This window comes from Aspergillus caelatus, assembly GCF_009193585.1.
Source record: "Aspergillus caelatus strain CBS 763.97 unplaced genomic scaffold BDV27scaffold_219, whole genome shotgun sequence".
In the NCBI taxonomy this organism is placed as follows: Eukaryota; Fungi; Ascomycota; class Eurotiomycetes; order Eurotiales; family Aspergillaceae; genus Aspergillus; species Aspergillus caelatus.
In genome coordinates, this window is record NW_022475482.1 from 15,508 (window position 1) to 30,183 (window position 14,676).

A 14,676-nucleotide genomic window follows, 5' to 3' on the forward strand; every position below is an offset into this window, starting at 1 on the left:
TAGATGATTTACTTTCAAGCAGCACATTGATCGTGTGATATAGAACTTAAGTTAATTAGGTTATTTTGCGTAATGTTGGTTTCCAGCACAACTCACTGTACAGATGTGTTGATGTCGCTTTTCTGGGTATCGATGTGAGAGGAATTGGAATGGAAAGCTCGATCGTTCATGATTACCAATATATGTGTTCACGTCTGTCACAGTAGCTGGTCCTGTACCTGGACGACAAGAGCGGACCAGAGAGTGGCGAGGAACGATGAATATCGGGAACGGGTCTGCGCTTGGAATTTCTGTATCCTTGGCTTTGACTTTATGATAACATCCGGGCTGTCGCGTCGCGTGTCCTCTCATAGAACGTCTTTCAGGTTGCAGAGGTGTTTGATTCGCTGAATACACCTAGTGTTACTCACTAGGTAGGTGACACTTGCATGAGGACAAGGATAGCGCGGATGGCGTTGTCACCAGCTATAAAGATCGCGAAGAACCAAGTATGTCAAGGGGGAAAATAGTACCGTAGTTCTATCGACCCCACATTCCTGGCGTGTTCGGAGAGAGCTGTAGAAACTGACCGAAGTCGAGGCCGTGCAAGCTCGGTACGTCTGCGACCAATCCCTCCAACCATGATACTTCGTCAGACGTGGGAATCATCGGCTGAATCGGTGACTCAGTGGTGGATGGTTCGTGATGATCTTCTAACAGCCCGCTGAGCAACCTAGTGTCCGAACGCCGGCGGCGCTGGTAGAGAAGAATGAGTAGACGCGCGGTCCCATACGCCTCTCTCATACTTTCGGTGTCGTAGGTGGCAGAAACAAGTTTCAGAGTCTGCATCGCTTCCGGCAGAAGCTCCAATGCTGCACTCGTATCCATCTCAAGAAGAATACTAATCATTTGAAATGGCACATTGGCCACATGTTGCCACGGGGAACAATCCGAAGCCATACGACGCGCAGCACCGAGGCTTCGCTTCAGTTGCTCCACAACTCGCTCCATTGTAGCGGGGGAGGTCATGAGGTTTCTCATATGTAAGCGCCGGAGAAGACAGAGGACCAGATTACATTGAGCGAGAATAGATGGTGGTTGAGTGTGGTTACGGCTTAACGTCTGCAGCAGGAATTCCTCGATCTCTTCGTCTTGTCGTCGATTCTCAGGCCCCAGGCTGGTGGAAAGCGGCAAGAGACCGAGAAGTTCTACTGTGAAATCTCCAGGTCTTGGCGAGGGCAGTGCTACCGCCTCGTGGGGGAACGAAACCCTGGAGAGGCCCAAGTCGTACGAGATCCAGAGATTCAAATGTTGGGCGACTCCAATCAACCGTTGCCGAGTGTCGAGATCATATAAGTCGCATGAGAAGCTTTGGTGAAGCTTGGAGGCTTCGATTAGATGCATCAACGTGGAACTTGCAATCCAAGTTGGGTATGGCGGTGCCGTCATGCGCATATAAATCACCCGGAGTGCCCACGCGGTCACCACTTCTACTGATGGGGCTGCAGACCCAATGTGTGTGTCTGTGATGGAGCGCGTCAATTCTACTAGGTGGGCTTCAGTAATGTTGATAGTAATCTCGGAGAAGAGCGCCCCAAGAGCAGCAACTCCTGCGAGCACGCCGTCATATGAATCGCCCTCTGCAGATGACTGCCAACGGACCTCCAAACGCCGAAAGAACATCGCAGAATCAATGAAACCATAGCATGGATCTACCTTAGCAAAGTAGACATTGGCCAGGGTCTTCATATGGTTCAGCGAGAGAATATCGACGATAGGTACGGCTAAAACCGTGCCAGTAGCTAGACCGGAAGGGGGGTTACGTCTACCCACGTTCCAGCCGAAGAGATTCAATTTGGGCGCATTTGCCGGGTCCATCTTGAGACCAATCTTTCTGACAAACGCCGCACCCGAGTTCGCTTCCAATGACTCAGTGTAAGAGCCCGCATGCTCAGGACTTGGCCCAGGGATGGCAGGAGGATCTACCATTATCCCAGTGGACTTTGGTTTCATTCGACGCTCATTTTGGTAGTAACAATCATAGCCCCAACTGCTGCAGGTTGAACAGGGGGATTCTCCATTGCATTTCCTTTTCCGTTCGCGACAAGGCTCACAGGCAAATCGCGATCGCTTGCGCTTTGAAGGGCCAGGATTGCTAGCCATAGCAGTCTGCATGGGGAGAAAGTAGTGAGGCGATACGCAGACAGGGTTAAAAAGCGATGGCGGGGGGACGGAAAACGGCAGAAACCGCGGGCGGGAACGGCTATTCTTATTCTTATGAGAGCGTCTTATAACCCTACCACGTGACCAAGATCTCAGTGATTATAGCATGTGATGTCTATGGGAATCTCTATTCTGATGGGAAAAACATATGTACATACACCGTTATGGCATGAGTTTCGACTTCCCCCTTAACCGTGGCCCATATTTCTTAAATACCACCGGGATCGGGATCATAATGGCCGCCAAACATCCTATCAGAGTGCCCGCCCACTGCACCCCGAGATTCTTGAACATCTGCTTGGCAAACAGTGGAAAGCCGGCGGCGACGCTAGATCGGAGAATAATGTTCGCAGCAACAGTAGATGCGGCGCTACCAACTTTGTCAGCGCTTTTAGATCTCACCATATACCAGCTTGTAACTTACAGCGGCAGGTATGAATCAACCAGGTAGTTGAAACAGGGAAGGAAGATACACAAGATGCCAAACCCGATCAGAACACCCGAAGCAGTGGGAGCAAGCCAGTGAATTGTCGAAGTAAAGCCAGTCCAGCTGAACCTAATCCTGGTGTTAGTATTGTGTCGGTTCAAAATATTCTGCCGGTCTGCTCACCAAAATACTCCCACGGTGAAAATCGGGGCACCGACAATAGCAGGCGGCAACCGCCACTCAGGGACAGGTACGTTTTTGTTCGCTATCAACTTTTTCACGTAGATGGACTGCTGAGACAGAACAAATCCGCATGCTAACACTTGGCCAATGATAAGCCCAAAAAAGGTGAGGCCGCTGAGTCCGGGATTCATTCCATAGACTGACTCGAATACGTAGGGATAGGCTACCAGCAGGGCGTACACGAGTCCGTAGATGAAGGACATGTAGAGGGAGACAACCAGGATAATCGGCTCGGTGATCAACATTCGCAATGGCCGCGTAAAATACTTTTCAAGCAACTCCTGAAAGTCAACTTTAACCACTTCTTGCTTAGCATGGATCCCCCAGTTGGAGGTCTGTTGACGGAGAGCTTCTGCCTTTGAGATGAGGAGGCATGGAGCATAGGTTTCTTTCAGGAAGAGTATAAATACACTGCAACATGCGAAACCCATGAAGGCTGGAATATAGAGTGTCCATCGCCAGCCGAGGAAGCTAGAGGAGATGAATCCGCCAATAAACGGGCCGCTGAAAGGGCCTACAAACACAGCGAGCGAGTAAACAGTGATAGCGGGTCCACGATGGATATTGTTGAAGAGGTCTGATAGCACGGCTGGAACTACCGAGAGTTGACTGGCGCCAAATAGTCCAGCAAAGAAGCGACAGATGATGACAGTTTGGATATCTTTCGCGACAGCCGATGCAATGCTGAACACCGCAACACCGAACATACCCACGGTCAGAGGTAATCGCCTACCTATCAGCTCAGAAGAAGGCGCCCAAATCAATGGGCCAGATGCAAACCCGAGGACAAATAGAGTCGTACCAAGGATCCCCACCTCGGTACTCACTCCAAACGCCTTTGCTACCCCAGCGGTTCCTGGGGCGAACACAGCGCTAGCGAATGATGAGATAAATGTGCCAAAGCACACCATGACTGAGGTATAGAGCCTGAACAAATGAAGGTTCCGGTTAGCCCAGATATCAAATAATCTGGGAAATCTACGTACTTCACCGGGAAGCTCCAGTTAAAGGGATGTTCCGGGTCGTCCGGGCCGTCGAATGTGACGATATAATCATCTTCATCTGGTAATAGTGGAGGGAAAGCTTTCCCTTCTCCCATCGACAAAGGTAAACTTGGCTCTGACCTCTTTTCAGAGATATTTGTCTAGGTCGGGTCATCGGTTAGTCTGGTATGGGTACCGGCAATCGGGATTGATCTTCGAGTATACCTGCGCCTCGATGTCACTAATTTCAACAGTGTTATCTGTTTGAGAGCCCCTATCACTGCTCTCACTCCATATTGGGAGACTCATTTTGCGTAGTGGTGCTGGCGGCAATGTAAGCCACGCACCCGGAAGTATATACGCCGTCAGATACTGGCTCTGTCTCGTGTACCGGTTAAACAGAAAAGTGACGTAAAAGCCAAATAGAGACCAAGGCGGTGGCCAGAGTGAGTCGAGTGAGATATACGGCAAAAGACATCATACTATATTGTTTTGGCCAAGCTTATGGCCCCTATAAAAAAGTACCTTCGCATTCGAGGCCCAACGCTGACACCGCGGAGGTATCGGGTATTGCGGACATTGCGAGACTAGTACTGCTTTCGGACACCTTGGTCGATCATGATTCATATGCAAAATGGCCTCGGCACGATTTTCGTCCTGAATCTCCGCAATAGCCGATTGATCTGGCTAAAAGGTCCTGCACAGGCCGAAACAGTCCAAGCATTGAAGTTGAAGGTTTATAGACACAGCCCAAAAGCCACATCGCAGCTCTTACTGAGGCATCGAAGCCACTCTGTGGATAGGTAGCGGCAATAAGTCAAATTGACTATAACAATGGTTGTTATCCGACAAAGCCACAGTACCTAGATTATTAAGGCCCTTGCTTCGCTGGTTACTGTAATAGTCTCTGTGCCCGCATTAAACGCGGGTGGGTGACAGGATATCAAAACCTGGCGGGATAGAGAGTCTATCTCTGAGCAATCCCTTCGTGGAGTGTTTAATCTACGGGTTTCTAAATTTCATACTGATCGCATGGGAAATGTCCGTTGATACTCAGGCTGAAAAGGGAACAATCACAGCAGACCGCTTGGTGTCCGCGGAGGCAGGATAAAAGAAAGAAGTTAGAGACGACCGAAGAAGACTTACTTCCAGAGGTATTAAGTAAACTATCAAATACCCATCACACGCTGACTGACTTCGCTATGTAATCCTTATGATGATATATATGTTGAGTATCCAGCATTGCAATTGAATTTTAGAGTATAATAAGCCGAACGCAACCAGGCAAATCCGAAAATGTGAACATATATATTTTTTAAAATACTAGTAGACTTGATAAAGAGAATCTAGTTGACAGTAATGACATTTATGTCAAATGCAACCGACTCCTACTACTAGCCGTACCGTCTAGCGAACATAAAAAAACAGCATAGAAGCCGACTCTAATTATCCGTACAACCTTTTGATTATCCCGGAGTCTAGTATTCTCAGGATCTGCTTTCTTACAGGTCGGACAAATGGACCCTACTGGGGATTGGTCATATATTCTCGATGGATATCCCATTCTGACGCAATCACCAACATATTGCGCGGTCGCAACTAGCTACCATTTGAGGCAGGTACTAACAAACACCTAATAGATATAACCTTAGTATTATCATTGGCAGGATATTTCCTTTCTGTATCCACCGAGTATTCAATGCAGGGTGGCCAACCAGGGTCTCCGCTTGATCAGAAAATTGAAGACAGTGAAGAAAACAAGAAGCGAGGAAATCCGAAAAAAAAAAAGCAAAAAAAGAGCGAAGGGCAAGGCTAATGCAGGAAGCAGGCTTTTAATTCCGTGAAGAAAATATAAATTACTAGTGGCAATAGCCCTTGCTAGGGCTGAGATGCAGATGTGCAAGCTGCACCCTGAGTTGGGAGGTTTTACGAGAGACTAGAACAGATTAGGTCTTATTCTGCGCCATACGAAAAATAATCCCAGCAGCAAGAGTGGGTCACTGGCGTAATTAATGAACCGATGTTATGCATAACGGTTTTTCAAGGATGACTTGGCTCGTGTCTGCCAAGGGTATCTGCATACAGCTGCAGACATTCTAGATCTCGAAGGCTCCCATCCGTTCTGTTCAAAGGCGCTGAAGATCATAAACTGCGTAGGATCTGCACTGAAAATGTTTCACGTACTGAGTACTGTCACACTATGCAGTGTCATAGTCTCGATGCATTGTCATAGCGTGGCCGCTTCCTCCGGCAGCCATTCCCGCTGTGGTGGACTGAACTGGGAACCCTAATTCAGCTTCCAACTGTAGGCATTTGTGTTTTTTCCGTGCCGTAGACCCACTAATATTGCGATTTGGTATGTAAATTTTGACAATGCATGTCAATTATGACCACTGCACTGTCACAGTTCCTCCTTTTCGAAATACTTCAAGCTGATCCTTAGGTGACGCGTTGAGCATCATAATGTCAAATCACAAAACCGGAATCGTGCATGACGGTGATGTTTTGAAGAATGTGTCAACCACTATAGCTGAACTGTGACAGGGAGTATGGTATCGTCGTGGTCCAGACTCAATGGCACATCGAGATGCCAGGGAATTGTTACAATGCTGGATTGTATATATAAACGGTCGAAATCAAGAGTTTGATGTTTGAACCAACTTCTAAAATCATCAAATCACAAAAGCAATTCAAGTTCATAGATACCCTTGACAGTTTTCACCAGCACGATTCCGTTTTCAGAGCGGTCCTCTTTTATATTATTCCAACACAAAAGTTCATATCAAATTCCAAAAGGTCTTTTCACCATGAAGTACTCCATTCCAGCCACGCCCTCCGGTACCGCTCATGCCCACGTCGCTATTATCGGCATGGGACCGCGCGGAACCAGCGCGCTGGAACGTCTCTGCGCTTCTGCTGCAGAATTCCTCGCGCCTGGTGCGCGACTAACGGTTCACGTCGTCGACCCTTCGCCCCCAGGAGCCGGCCGGGTTTGGCGCACCGCCCAGTCGTCGGAGCTACTAATGAACACGGTGACTTCCCAAGTTACCTTGTACACTGACAAGAGCGTGGTTTGTTCGGGACCGATACGCTCGGGACCAAGTCTGTATGAATGGGCAACCGATGCTAAGCTCGGGCTGGGTCCGGATGAATACCCAACTCGCGCACAGTACGGCCATTATTTGGAATGGGTCTTCCGCGAGGTAGTTCGCAACGCCCCACCTGAGGTTGAGGTTGAGGTCCACGCTGCCCGCGCAGTTAGCCTCGACGACACGCCGGATGGCCGCCAGACGCTTACCCTGTCTACCGGCCGCACTTTGTCTGGTTTGTCTGCTGTGGTTCTCGCTCAGGGCCATCTACCGCTAGTCGCCGATGCACAGCTACAGCAGCTCACTGCATATGCCAATCAGAATGGCCTGTGTCATATCACACCCTCCAATCCGGCAGATGTTGACCTATCCTCCCTCAAGCCTGGCGAGCCAATCTTTCTGCGCGGTCTCGGTCTTAATTTCTTCGACTACATGGCCTTGCTGACTACAGGCCGTGGCGGTCGGTTTACTCGTACACCTAACGGATTGCGCTACCATCCCTCAGGAAGGGAGCCTCGTATGTACGCTGGCTCACGTCGCGGCATTCCGTATCAAGCACGCGGTGACAATGCCAAGGGCGCATACGGTCGTCACATGCCACTCATCTTCACTGAGGAAGTGATCGATGGTTTCCGCCAGCGCGCAGACTCCGGTAACGCGCCAAGCTTCCTGAAGGAAATTTGGCCGCTTGTCTCAAAGGAGGTAGAAACGGTCTATTACGAGGCCTTGTTGAGACAACATGGATTCGAGCTCGGTGAATTCAGGAATCGTTTCCTTGCCACTGCACACAAGAGCCCTGAGGAAGCTAATGTCCTCACTGACTTCGGCATTACTGAGGATAACCGCTGGTCCTGGGACCGCATTTCCCGACCATATGGCGAACGCACCTTTACAGCCGGTGCCTGGCGGGACTGGATGTTGGAGTACCTACGGGAGGATGCCAAAGAGGCCTCTCTCGGAAACGTCAACGGACCTCTGAAGGCAGCACTGGATGTGATGCGCGATCTGCGCAACGAGCTGCGACTCATTGTGGACCACGCCGGATTGTCAGGTCTCTCACACCGGGACCACCTGGACCGTTGGTACACACCACTGAACGCCTTTCTGTCCATCGGACCCCCTCGTCAGCGCATTGAGCAAATGATCGCCCTGATCGAGGCCGGCATTCTGGATGTTCTTGGCCCACGGCCACAAGCCCGTGCTGAGGACGGAGCCTGGACTGTGTACTCTCCCGAAGTGCCCGGGCTGAAGGTCCGTGTTACTACCCTCATTGAAGCACGTCTGCCGGAACCAAGCCTTAGACATACTGCCGACGAGCTTCTCTCTCATCTGCTGAAGACGGGCCAGTGCCGCCCTCACACCGTCGACGGCTACGAAACTGGAGGTCTCGATATCACGCTCAGCCCGTACCGTCTCATCGACGCAGAAGGTCGTGCACATGCAAGGCGGTTTGCCGTCGGTGTCCCCACTGAAGGTGTCCACTGGGTCACTGCAGCTGGAGCAAGACCCGGTGTTAACTCAGTTACTCTGTCAGACACTGATGCGGTGGCACGAGCTGCGCTATCTGCGGCAGTAAGTGGAAATACCGTTGTGGAGCGCCAGACGGAGATCAAGGCTTGGCCAAATGTTGAGGTTTCCGAGGTTACTGTTCTGGAAGTTGGAGTCTGAACCAAAATGTTAATGAAGTTTTACAATTTGTGATTTAAAATGTTGGCGCATGATAGATATGAATTTGAATACAACTTTTATTATTTGAAGAACTTGATGTTGCTTTCGACGGGCTCGCAATCGGTGCATCTAGTAGTTTTATAACATTCCAGTCCTTCGTACTCTTATCGTCCCGTTCTCCTGACATACATTATTCCCTTTGCCGCTTTCTTCTTTTCATTATATTGGTTGGTCTTAATTAGCGCTCGAGTGTTCGAATGCTCAGAGGTTAACCTGCTCTGCATGGCGAAGTTCATGAGCCAGATCCTGACCACGGCAGGCGAAGAGGATCTGCCTTACGTTCCGACTGTGATTCAACTGAGCGCCCATATGACCATCGGAGACACATAATAAGAGTTTAAGGGAAAATGCTACAGGAAGCTTCGAAGATATGACGATATTGTGAAAGCTGTCTATTTAATGGCAATCATACAAGGTAGACTCCGCGGAGGACGGACCCAACCTCAATATCTAATGATATATTTCAAAGCCCAGTCTCCTCAGGTCGCTTATATTCACCCTTTTCAATCATTTCATTAATCGTCCTTTCTGTTACCATCATCGCTTCAACACCGGCAGGTGTGCCACAGTACACTGTTGAATGCAACACCGCCTCTCTAATCTCCAGTTCCGAGACACCGTTGTTGATCGCGCCGCGAGTGTGTAGTGCCAGCTCCAGCCACGCTTTCTGTGCGATAATTATACCAATTGCTACAAGCAGGTCAATACGTGCTACATTTAATCACCCATGGTAGAGAGAAACACTTACTTAAGAGACTGCGCTGTTTCCTATCCAGGCCGGGGCGTTGCCAGACATTGCCCCATGCGTACTCGGTGATGAGCTGTTGCCCTGGCCGCGTGAACGGCGTTGCATTGTTCCACGCTCGGTCGACATACTCATGACCGAGGACGGCCCGGCGCATCTTGAGCCCCTCTTCCAGGAGTTCTCGGTGCAACTCGTCGATTTTCGGATCAGTGGCCATTGTAGCGAATTTTATTAGGTAATAAAAGATACGATAATGGGAGTCTGGGTTGGCAAAGCAAAGGCCGTGTGCCTCAGTTCTTCTCGTAAATCACGGCTGATAGATTTAGACTTGTTGAATCACGCTTCCTCAAACCGAGGGCAGATGGAAGCGCCAAATATGCCCTCATATTTACTTCACATGGGGAATCTTCAGCAGTCCCCCGAGTCTAGCCAAGGCAAGACCCTGTCACCGAGATCCACTGTCTGCAGTCATCGCGCTAACATGCAACAGATCCACATGCACCAAATCCTGAACTCAAACACGCAGCGAGTGTCATCGTATTTATGTAACGAATGTTACCGGTCCTTGGCACATGCAGAGTGGGTCTTGTTTTTCTCGGCCCGCAATAACCGTTCCGACCCGTAGCCTTATCCACGGCCCTTCCGCAGCTACCACAATTGTGCCGTAGCCGGTCTCAATGACCACACCAACTCCCGAGTCACACCTTCCGCCTGCGTCTTTCGGCACGGTCTTGCCTCGTTGTAGGACTTCTTGATGCCTGGGGCTTGCAATGTGACCCTGAGGGAGACATGTACAATAGTAATGTTGAGTCCACATCCCGTTGATAGACATTAGTTTTCCATTTCCTTTTCCTCTTCCTCACTGGGCCCTATGGAAGCTTGACCGCATTAGGGCAGTTGAAGCAAATCTCGCTGCGTGTACCGTGATGGTTCAGTATATTTAGGCTTCGACATGACTGGTCAGTGAGGGAACTACATATCCAATAGGTTGACTTATCGAGAAAGCAGCTGCAGCTCCTCCTACCATTAAACAAAAACATTCTTTGGACTGGCTTGATGACATTGAACATGTCTATATACGGTAGGATGTGCGTCCCCCTAGCTATCAATTCGGTATCTGGCTCGAAGGCGCTTGTTTTAGGGCTAGAAGGATCATCTTTAGGTGAGGTCCCAGGACGAAACCGCCGTGGTGCTCATACAACACTCAAGAGAACATTGAAACAGTCAGGCAACACCAATGTAAGAGAGAGAAGAATAAAATGGAATATGAACTACCAGGACGACATCAAAGGATTCTTTACGGAGGAACGAAGTGGCAGACACGGAAGCATTCAAGAATTAAGACTACAAGCAACCATTCCTCACCAATTATCCAGAAGTATCTTCACCGTTTACCTTGTTTCAGCATTCCTAGACAGGCGGGTTTCTCATGCCGGCAGCCACCCAGGACGAAGTTACGACAATGTATATCACCTAGAGAACAAGCACCGTTCGAACCTGTACGAAGCGCTTAGACGACGCTAGCAATCCAGCCATGCAAGTATGCCAGCATCCGACTCACTTTTGGGAGAGAACACCAAGCTACCTTACAGCGGCCAACTTGTGGCGACTATAGAAACTCGAAGGTATAGCAGTGGAGGAAGTGCTAGACACGCTTGGAAAGGCAACTCAGAACACGATAGCGAGGTCATTCAACCAGCCAACCAACCTGTTTTTGCAATGACTTCCAATCCCCGCGAGGCAACGGAATGAACAATATATTTCCTCTAAAACGCACCCACACTACTTAGTATCCCGTGGTATCACGGCCCCACTGCCGATCCGAATCATTCCCTTACAGTTTGCTATCGGTCACGCGGATGACTACTCTAGAACTTCGGCTGATAAAGAACTAACCACGGCAGCTGCAGACGGTGAAGACGCGGCGTGCTGTTCGACTTTCAGCTATACAAACCCCACTATATGATTCGTTAACAAGTGGCCTATACGGACCATGTTGCTATTACAGCGTGCTTGAAACTCGTCAGGCATCCGATTGGATTAATGAAGCCTGCCTCACCGTACGAAATACATTTGCTGTGCAGGATTTTACGCCAAGGCTACATCGCAGGCGAGCGATTTTCGAAGACACCCTTTGCCAAGAGAGTATTAGCTCATATACCTCACCGACGCGTGGAAGGATCACGACGCCAAGTAACAGGTAAATCTTGATGGGGCCAGAGAGGAATGCATGGAAGGGCAGAGGCCTAACACAAGAGCTCATGCCTTGAGGACGGTGATAATAGGGCCAGCTACTAGAAAGGTTCTGCGACTCAGATATTGCCTAATATTAAGGAAAGGAGGAAAAGTAAACAGCACATGGAAGGACAGGAAACCATGACAAGTACCGCTGCCGCGAAGCCCAGCTATTACACCCTACGCGGCTCTGCTACAAGGTCCAGAATCAAAGGGCCAGTATTAGTGGGACCGGACCATGCGTAGTTTGGACACAAAATTGCAAATCAATGCTCTAATTACCAAATGTAGAGGAGCCGTTTACGACAAGACAGAGCTTGTTTAAAACATAGCCTTCTATAGCATAAGTGGTAGTGAGAATCACACCCAGTGTTCGCATGACTTGCCATATATATTTTACACTACTAATTAGGCATGGCATTTCAGCTATTTCCTAAGGATCTTATCTAAATCACGATCCCACTATTGTGGGATGAGTGCTGCGATTGATAGATTGGAAAAGCTCTAATGGTACTCTTTTCGAGAAATAGAGCGGCACTACTGCAAATTACATGGTATGTTCCCTTATCTAAGCTTATTTTTCGAATCTTAATTCCTTGTCCATGTCGCACAGGGTCCCTACAGGCGTTCGCAGGTGGCTTGATGGTTCTTGCTCGGCAAACAGGTCCGACACACCCGTCAGAATAGAATTTTTGTGAAAAAAAGGATAATTGACAAAAATCAAGCATCAGAAGGCGTTTGGTCTCGGCGGCTTTCGGAAGTTTGAAGCTTTCAAGCTGCCCAGGCTTAGATTCCTTCGGAATCCTTCAGTTCATTAATATCTGCCTTAATTCCCCTCACAAACATTAATTGGCATGGTTACAGTTTATACATTTGGAGCTGGGATCGGTAGTCACTTGGCCAATTAGAATTATTAACGTTAGGTAACAGAAACTGGTGGTTCCAGGTAGTTTTCATGCAGACTATATATAACAAGGCCTAGTTTATAGTTGGCTTTGCGTCAACGCGCCTACCTAATCCTTCTCCGAGCTCAAATAAATTAGCCTCCGGAAATCTCAATACGGAGTATGGTCTAGGAAACCTGGTTGGTCCTAGCGCACCTTTACATATTTTGAAACCAATGAAGCATTCTCCAGACACCATCCATGTCCATCACATAACGCCATTTGCTAACTATCATGCTTTGTAGAGACCCTGCAGCACGAGTTTTTTGAGGTTGGCCGTATTGCGTAGGCCTCTTAGGACGCAGCGGTAATACCATGGCAGATTCTAGAAAATACCATTTTGAGAAATCCTAGGCTCCCCACGTTTTAAGATCGATTATCTTAGCACAAGTTGTTTTTATAATGTAGGTTTCAGTGTTCTTAAATTAGCCTATCCTAAGTGTGGCATAGCTGTGCTGTGGGTTCCCCAAACTCTCCTCTTTTCTCGGCCACCTGCAGCAATTGAATGCTAGATGAAAGCTAAGTGGTGGGTATATGTCTAGGTAGTCATGGCCGAGAGAGGCCCTGCCAAGTCAGGTAGGTAGGATTCCTCGCGTCACTAATGCAGCATATTGTGATTGTTTGAGCAATTGCCAATCCTTACCACCCATGATCCCATTTCCGGGCCGGTAGATCAAGGATCTAGTCGCCACGCTGCCAATAGCTTGGCCATATATGAAGGTTCAAGCTCCCATTTTGCATCTATTATTTCCCAAGAGTCAAGCATCAAATGGTCAATAGTGGACAGAAAATGGGATCGTCCACACATAGCATATCCATTATGGAAGACAGACTCGCACTCGAACGGCGGAGGGAAAGGAATAGACTAGCACAGCGGAAGCATCGTATGGCGTACCCTATACCTACTATGCATCCATCCAGCTAACTTGGCATAGGTGAAAATGCAAAGTTAAGGAGGCCACGGCAAGCGAACAGCGACAAAACGCTACCTGAACAAAATAGCCAACCAGGACAGGCACGGTGCACCAGAAGTTCAGGAAGCAATAGCCAAGAATGCCCACCATTCTCAGCCTTTCTTGGCCCAGCCTTGGATTACAACATTGATCACCTGTCAGCAGAAAATTTCTTTCCCGATGTGGTATTCTCGCCGCATGTTAACGAATACAGCCGCATGGATCTGGCGTCTTCTACGGCACCGCTGGACCAACAGCAGCAACTGGAGCTCTCCCCTTTCACTGTGGACACCATATTCCAAACAAGCCCGAACAAATGTAAGTGCCTCTACCACAATGCTCCTTTTCAACATCCTTGCCTAACGCTGCCTTGTAGTCAATGCTCCTTCTAGCTTTTGTGGTAATTGCCATGCTAGTGCCAAACCACAACTAGTATCCCAGAGCGACCCCAGATCCACCGGAATATGCGCTGCCAACATGCCCACCCGGCCGATGGGCTACTATCAAAACACTGAGACGGTCCGCGCTAGTGGGGTCGGATCTAGAACCTGGACAACGCCCCTCCATATTTCCGTTAGCCGCGGACATCTCACAGCTGTGCGCCTTCTCCTTGACGGCGGTGCCGATCCTAACGCCATTGACGGAGAGGGCTCCACTGTGCTTCATACGGCGGTCCGAAGCAGCCATCATATTATTGTGCGCGAGCTACTACGGCATGGCGCAGATCCGAGCGCCGTTGACGCGGCAGGCTGGCTACCGTTGCATTATGCCGCGGAGGCCGGTGATGAGAATTGCCTACGGGTCTTGCTGCAGCCAGGTGGGGAGTAGAGCAGGAAGGATCTCGCACGAAGGTCTCGGGGGAAAGGAACCCTGAGACATTAGGCTCAAGCTCAAGTTGGGGGTTTCTTGCATTGGAGTTACCCGAGTAAACTAAGGGAGCTCTAGGTGGAGGCTTCATGTATGTACTTTTTTCACGTCGCGAGTATTTTAACATCGCAAAATATGATGAGTGAGCTGGACTTGCCCCTCGCCTTGGCGTTGATGCTTAGGTTACTTTCACAGGTTTGCTATTTCGCCATCGTCAGTCAGCCAAGAAAATTAATTATCGGTTAAGCACTAGATATTGG

General features: G+C 49.1%; 5 protein-coding genes across 5 annotated transcripts; 3 read left to right on the plus strand and 2 right to left on the minus strand.

Annotated features, from left to right (window-relative positions):
- Window positions 1-20: 20 nt before the first annotated feature.
- BDV27DRAFT_167935 (MFS transporter/fungal specific transcription factor domain-containing protein) lies at window positions 21-4,164 on the minus strand (the record flags this gene model as incomplete). The annotated part of the gene is made up of 7 exons (XM_032074635.1): window positions 21-465; window positions 570-2,029; window positions 2,384-2,572; window positions 2,627-2,758; window positions 2,813-3,799; window positions 3,859-4,016; window positions 4,081-4,164. 7 exons carry the CDS (start codon window positions 4,162-4,164, stop codon window positions 410-412), a joined length of 3,066 nt encoding a protein of 1,021 aa, XP_031923362.1. The 3' UTR covers window positions 21-409.
- Window positions 4,165-6,662: 2,498 nt separating this feature from the next.
- Window positions 6,663-8,612, plus strand: BDV27DRAFT_148825 (FAD-NAD(P)-binding-domain-containing protein; the record flags this gene model as incomplete). The annotated part of the gene is made up of 1 exon (XM_032070968.1): window positions 6,663-8,612. The coding sequence occupies one exon, from the start codon at window positions 6,663-6,665 to the stop codon at window positions 8,610-8,612; it is 1,950 nt and encodes a 649-aa protein (XP_031923363.1).
- Window positions 8,613-9,033: 421 nt separating this feature from the next.
- BDV27DRAFT_134761 (AhpD-like protein) lies at window positions 9,034-9,914 on the minus strand. Its single transcript, XM_032068364.1, has 2 exons — window positions 9,421-9,914; window positions 9,034-9,362 (listed from the first exon to the last, which is right to left on the minus strand). Exons 1-2 carry the CDS (start codon window positions 9,632-9,634, stop codon window positions 9,136-9,138), a joined length of 441 nt encoding a protein of 146 aa, XP_031923364.1. The 5' UTR covers window positions 9,635-9,914; the 3' UTR covers window positions 9,034-9,135.
- Window positions 9,915-10,361: 447 nt separating this feature from the next.
- BDV27DRAFT_42372 (uncharacterized protein) lies at window positions 10,362-11,191 on the plus strand. The gene has a single exon (XM_032076597.1). The coding sequence runs from the start codon at window positions 10,474-10,476 to the stop codon at window positions 10,939-10,941; it is 468 nt and encodes a 155-aa protein (XP_031923365.1). The 5' UTR covers window positions 10,362-10,473; the 3' UTR covers window positions 10,942-11,191.
- Window positions 11,192-13,386: 2,195 nt separating this feature from the next.
- On the plus strand, window positions 13,387-14,377 carry BDV27DRAFT_148827 (ankyrin repeat domain-containing protein; the record flags this gene model as incomplete). The annotated part of the gene is made up of 3 exons (XM_032070969.1): window positions 13,387-13,480; window positions 13,532-13,871; window positions 14,080-14,377. 3 exons carry the CDS (start codon window positions 13,387-13,389, stop codon window positions 14,375-14,377), a joined length of 732 nt encoding a protein of 243 aa, XP_031923366.1.
- Between the last annotated feature and the right edge of the window lie 299 nt (window positions 14,378-14,676).

Excerpts from the sequence above, each read along its gene's own strand:
- BDV27DRAFT_134761 (XM_032068364.1), bottom strand. The coding sequence starts at position 9,634 with ATGGCCACTGATCCGAAAATCGACGAGTTGCACCGAGAACTCCTGGAA. Across the intron at positions 9,363-9,420 it reads GAAACAGCGCAGTCTCTTAA|CAATTGGTATAATTATCGCA; the intron begins GTAAGTGTTTCT and ends ACCTGCTTGTAG.
- BDV27DRAFT_42372 (XM_032076597.1), top strand. The coding sequence starts at position 10,474 with ATGACATTGAACATGTCTATATACGGTAGGATGTGCGTCCCCCTAGCT.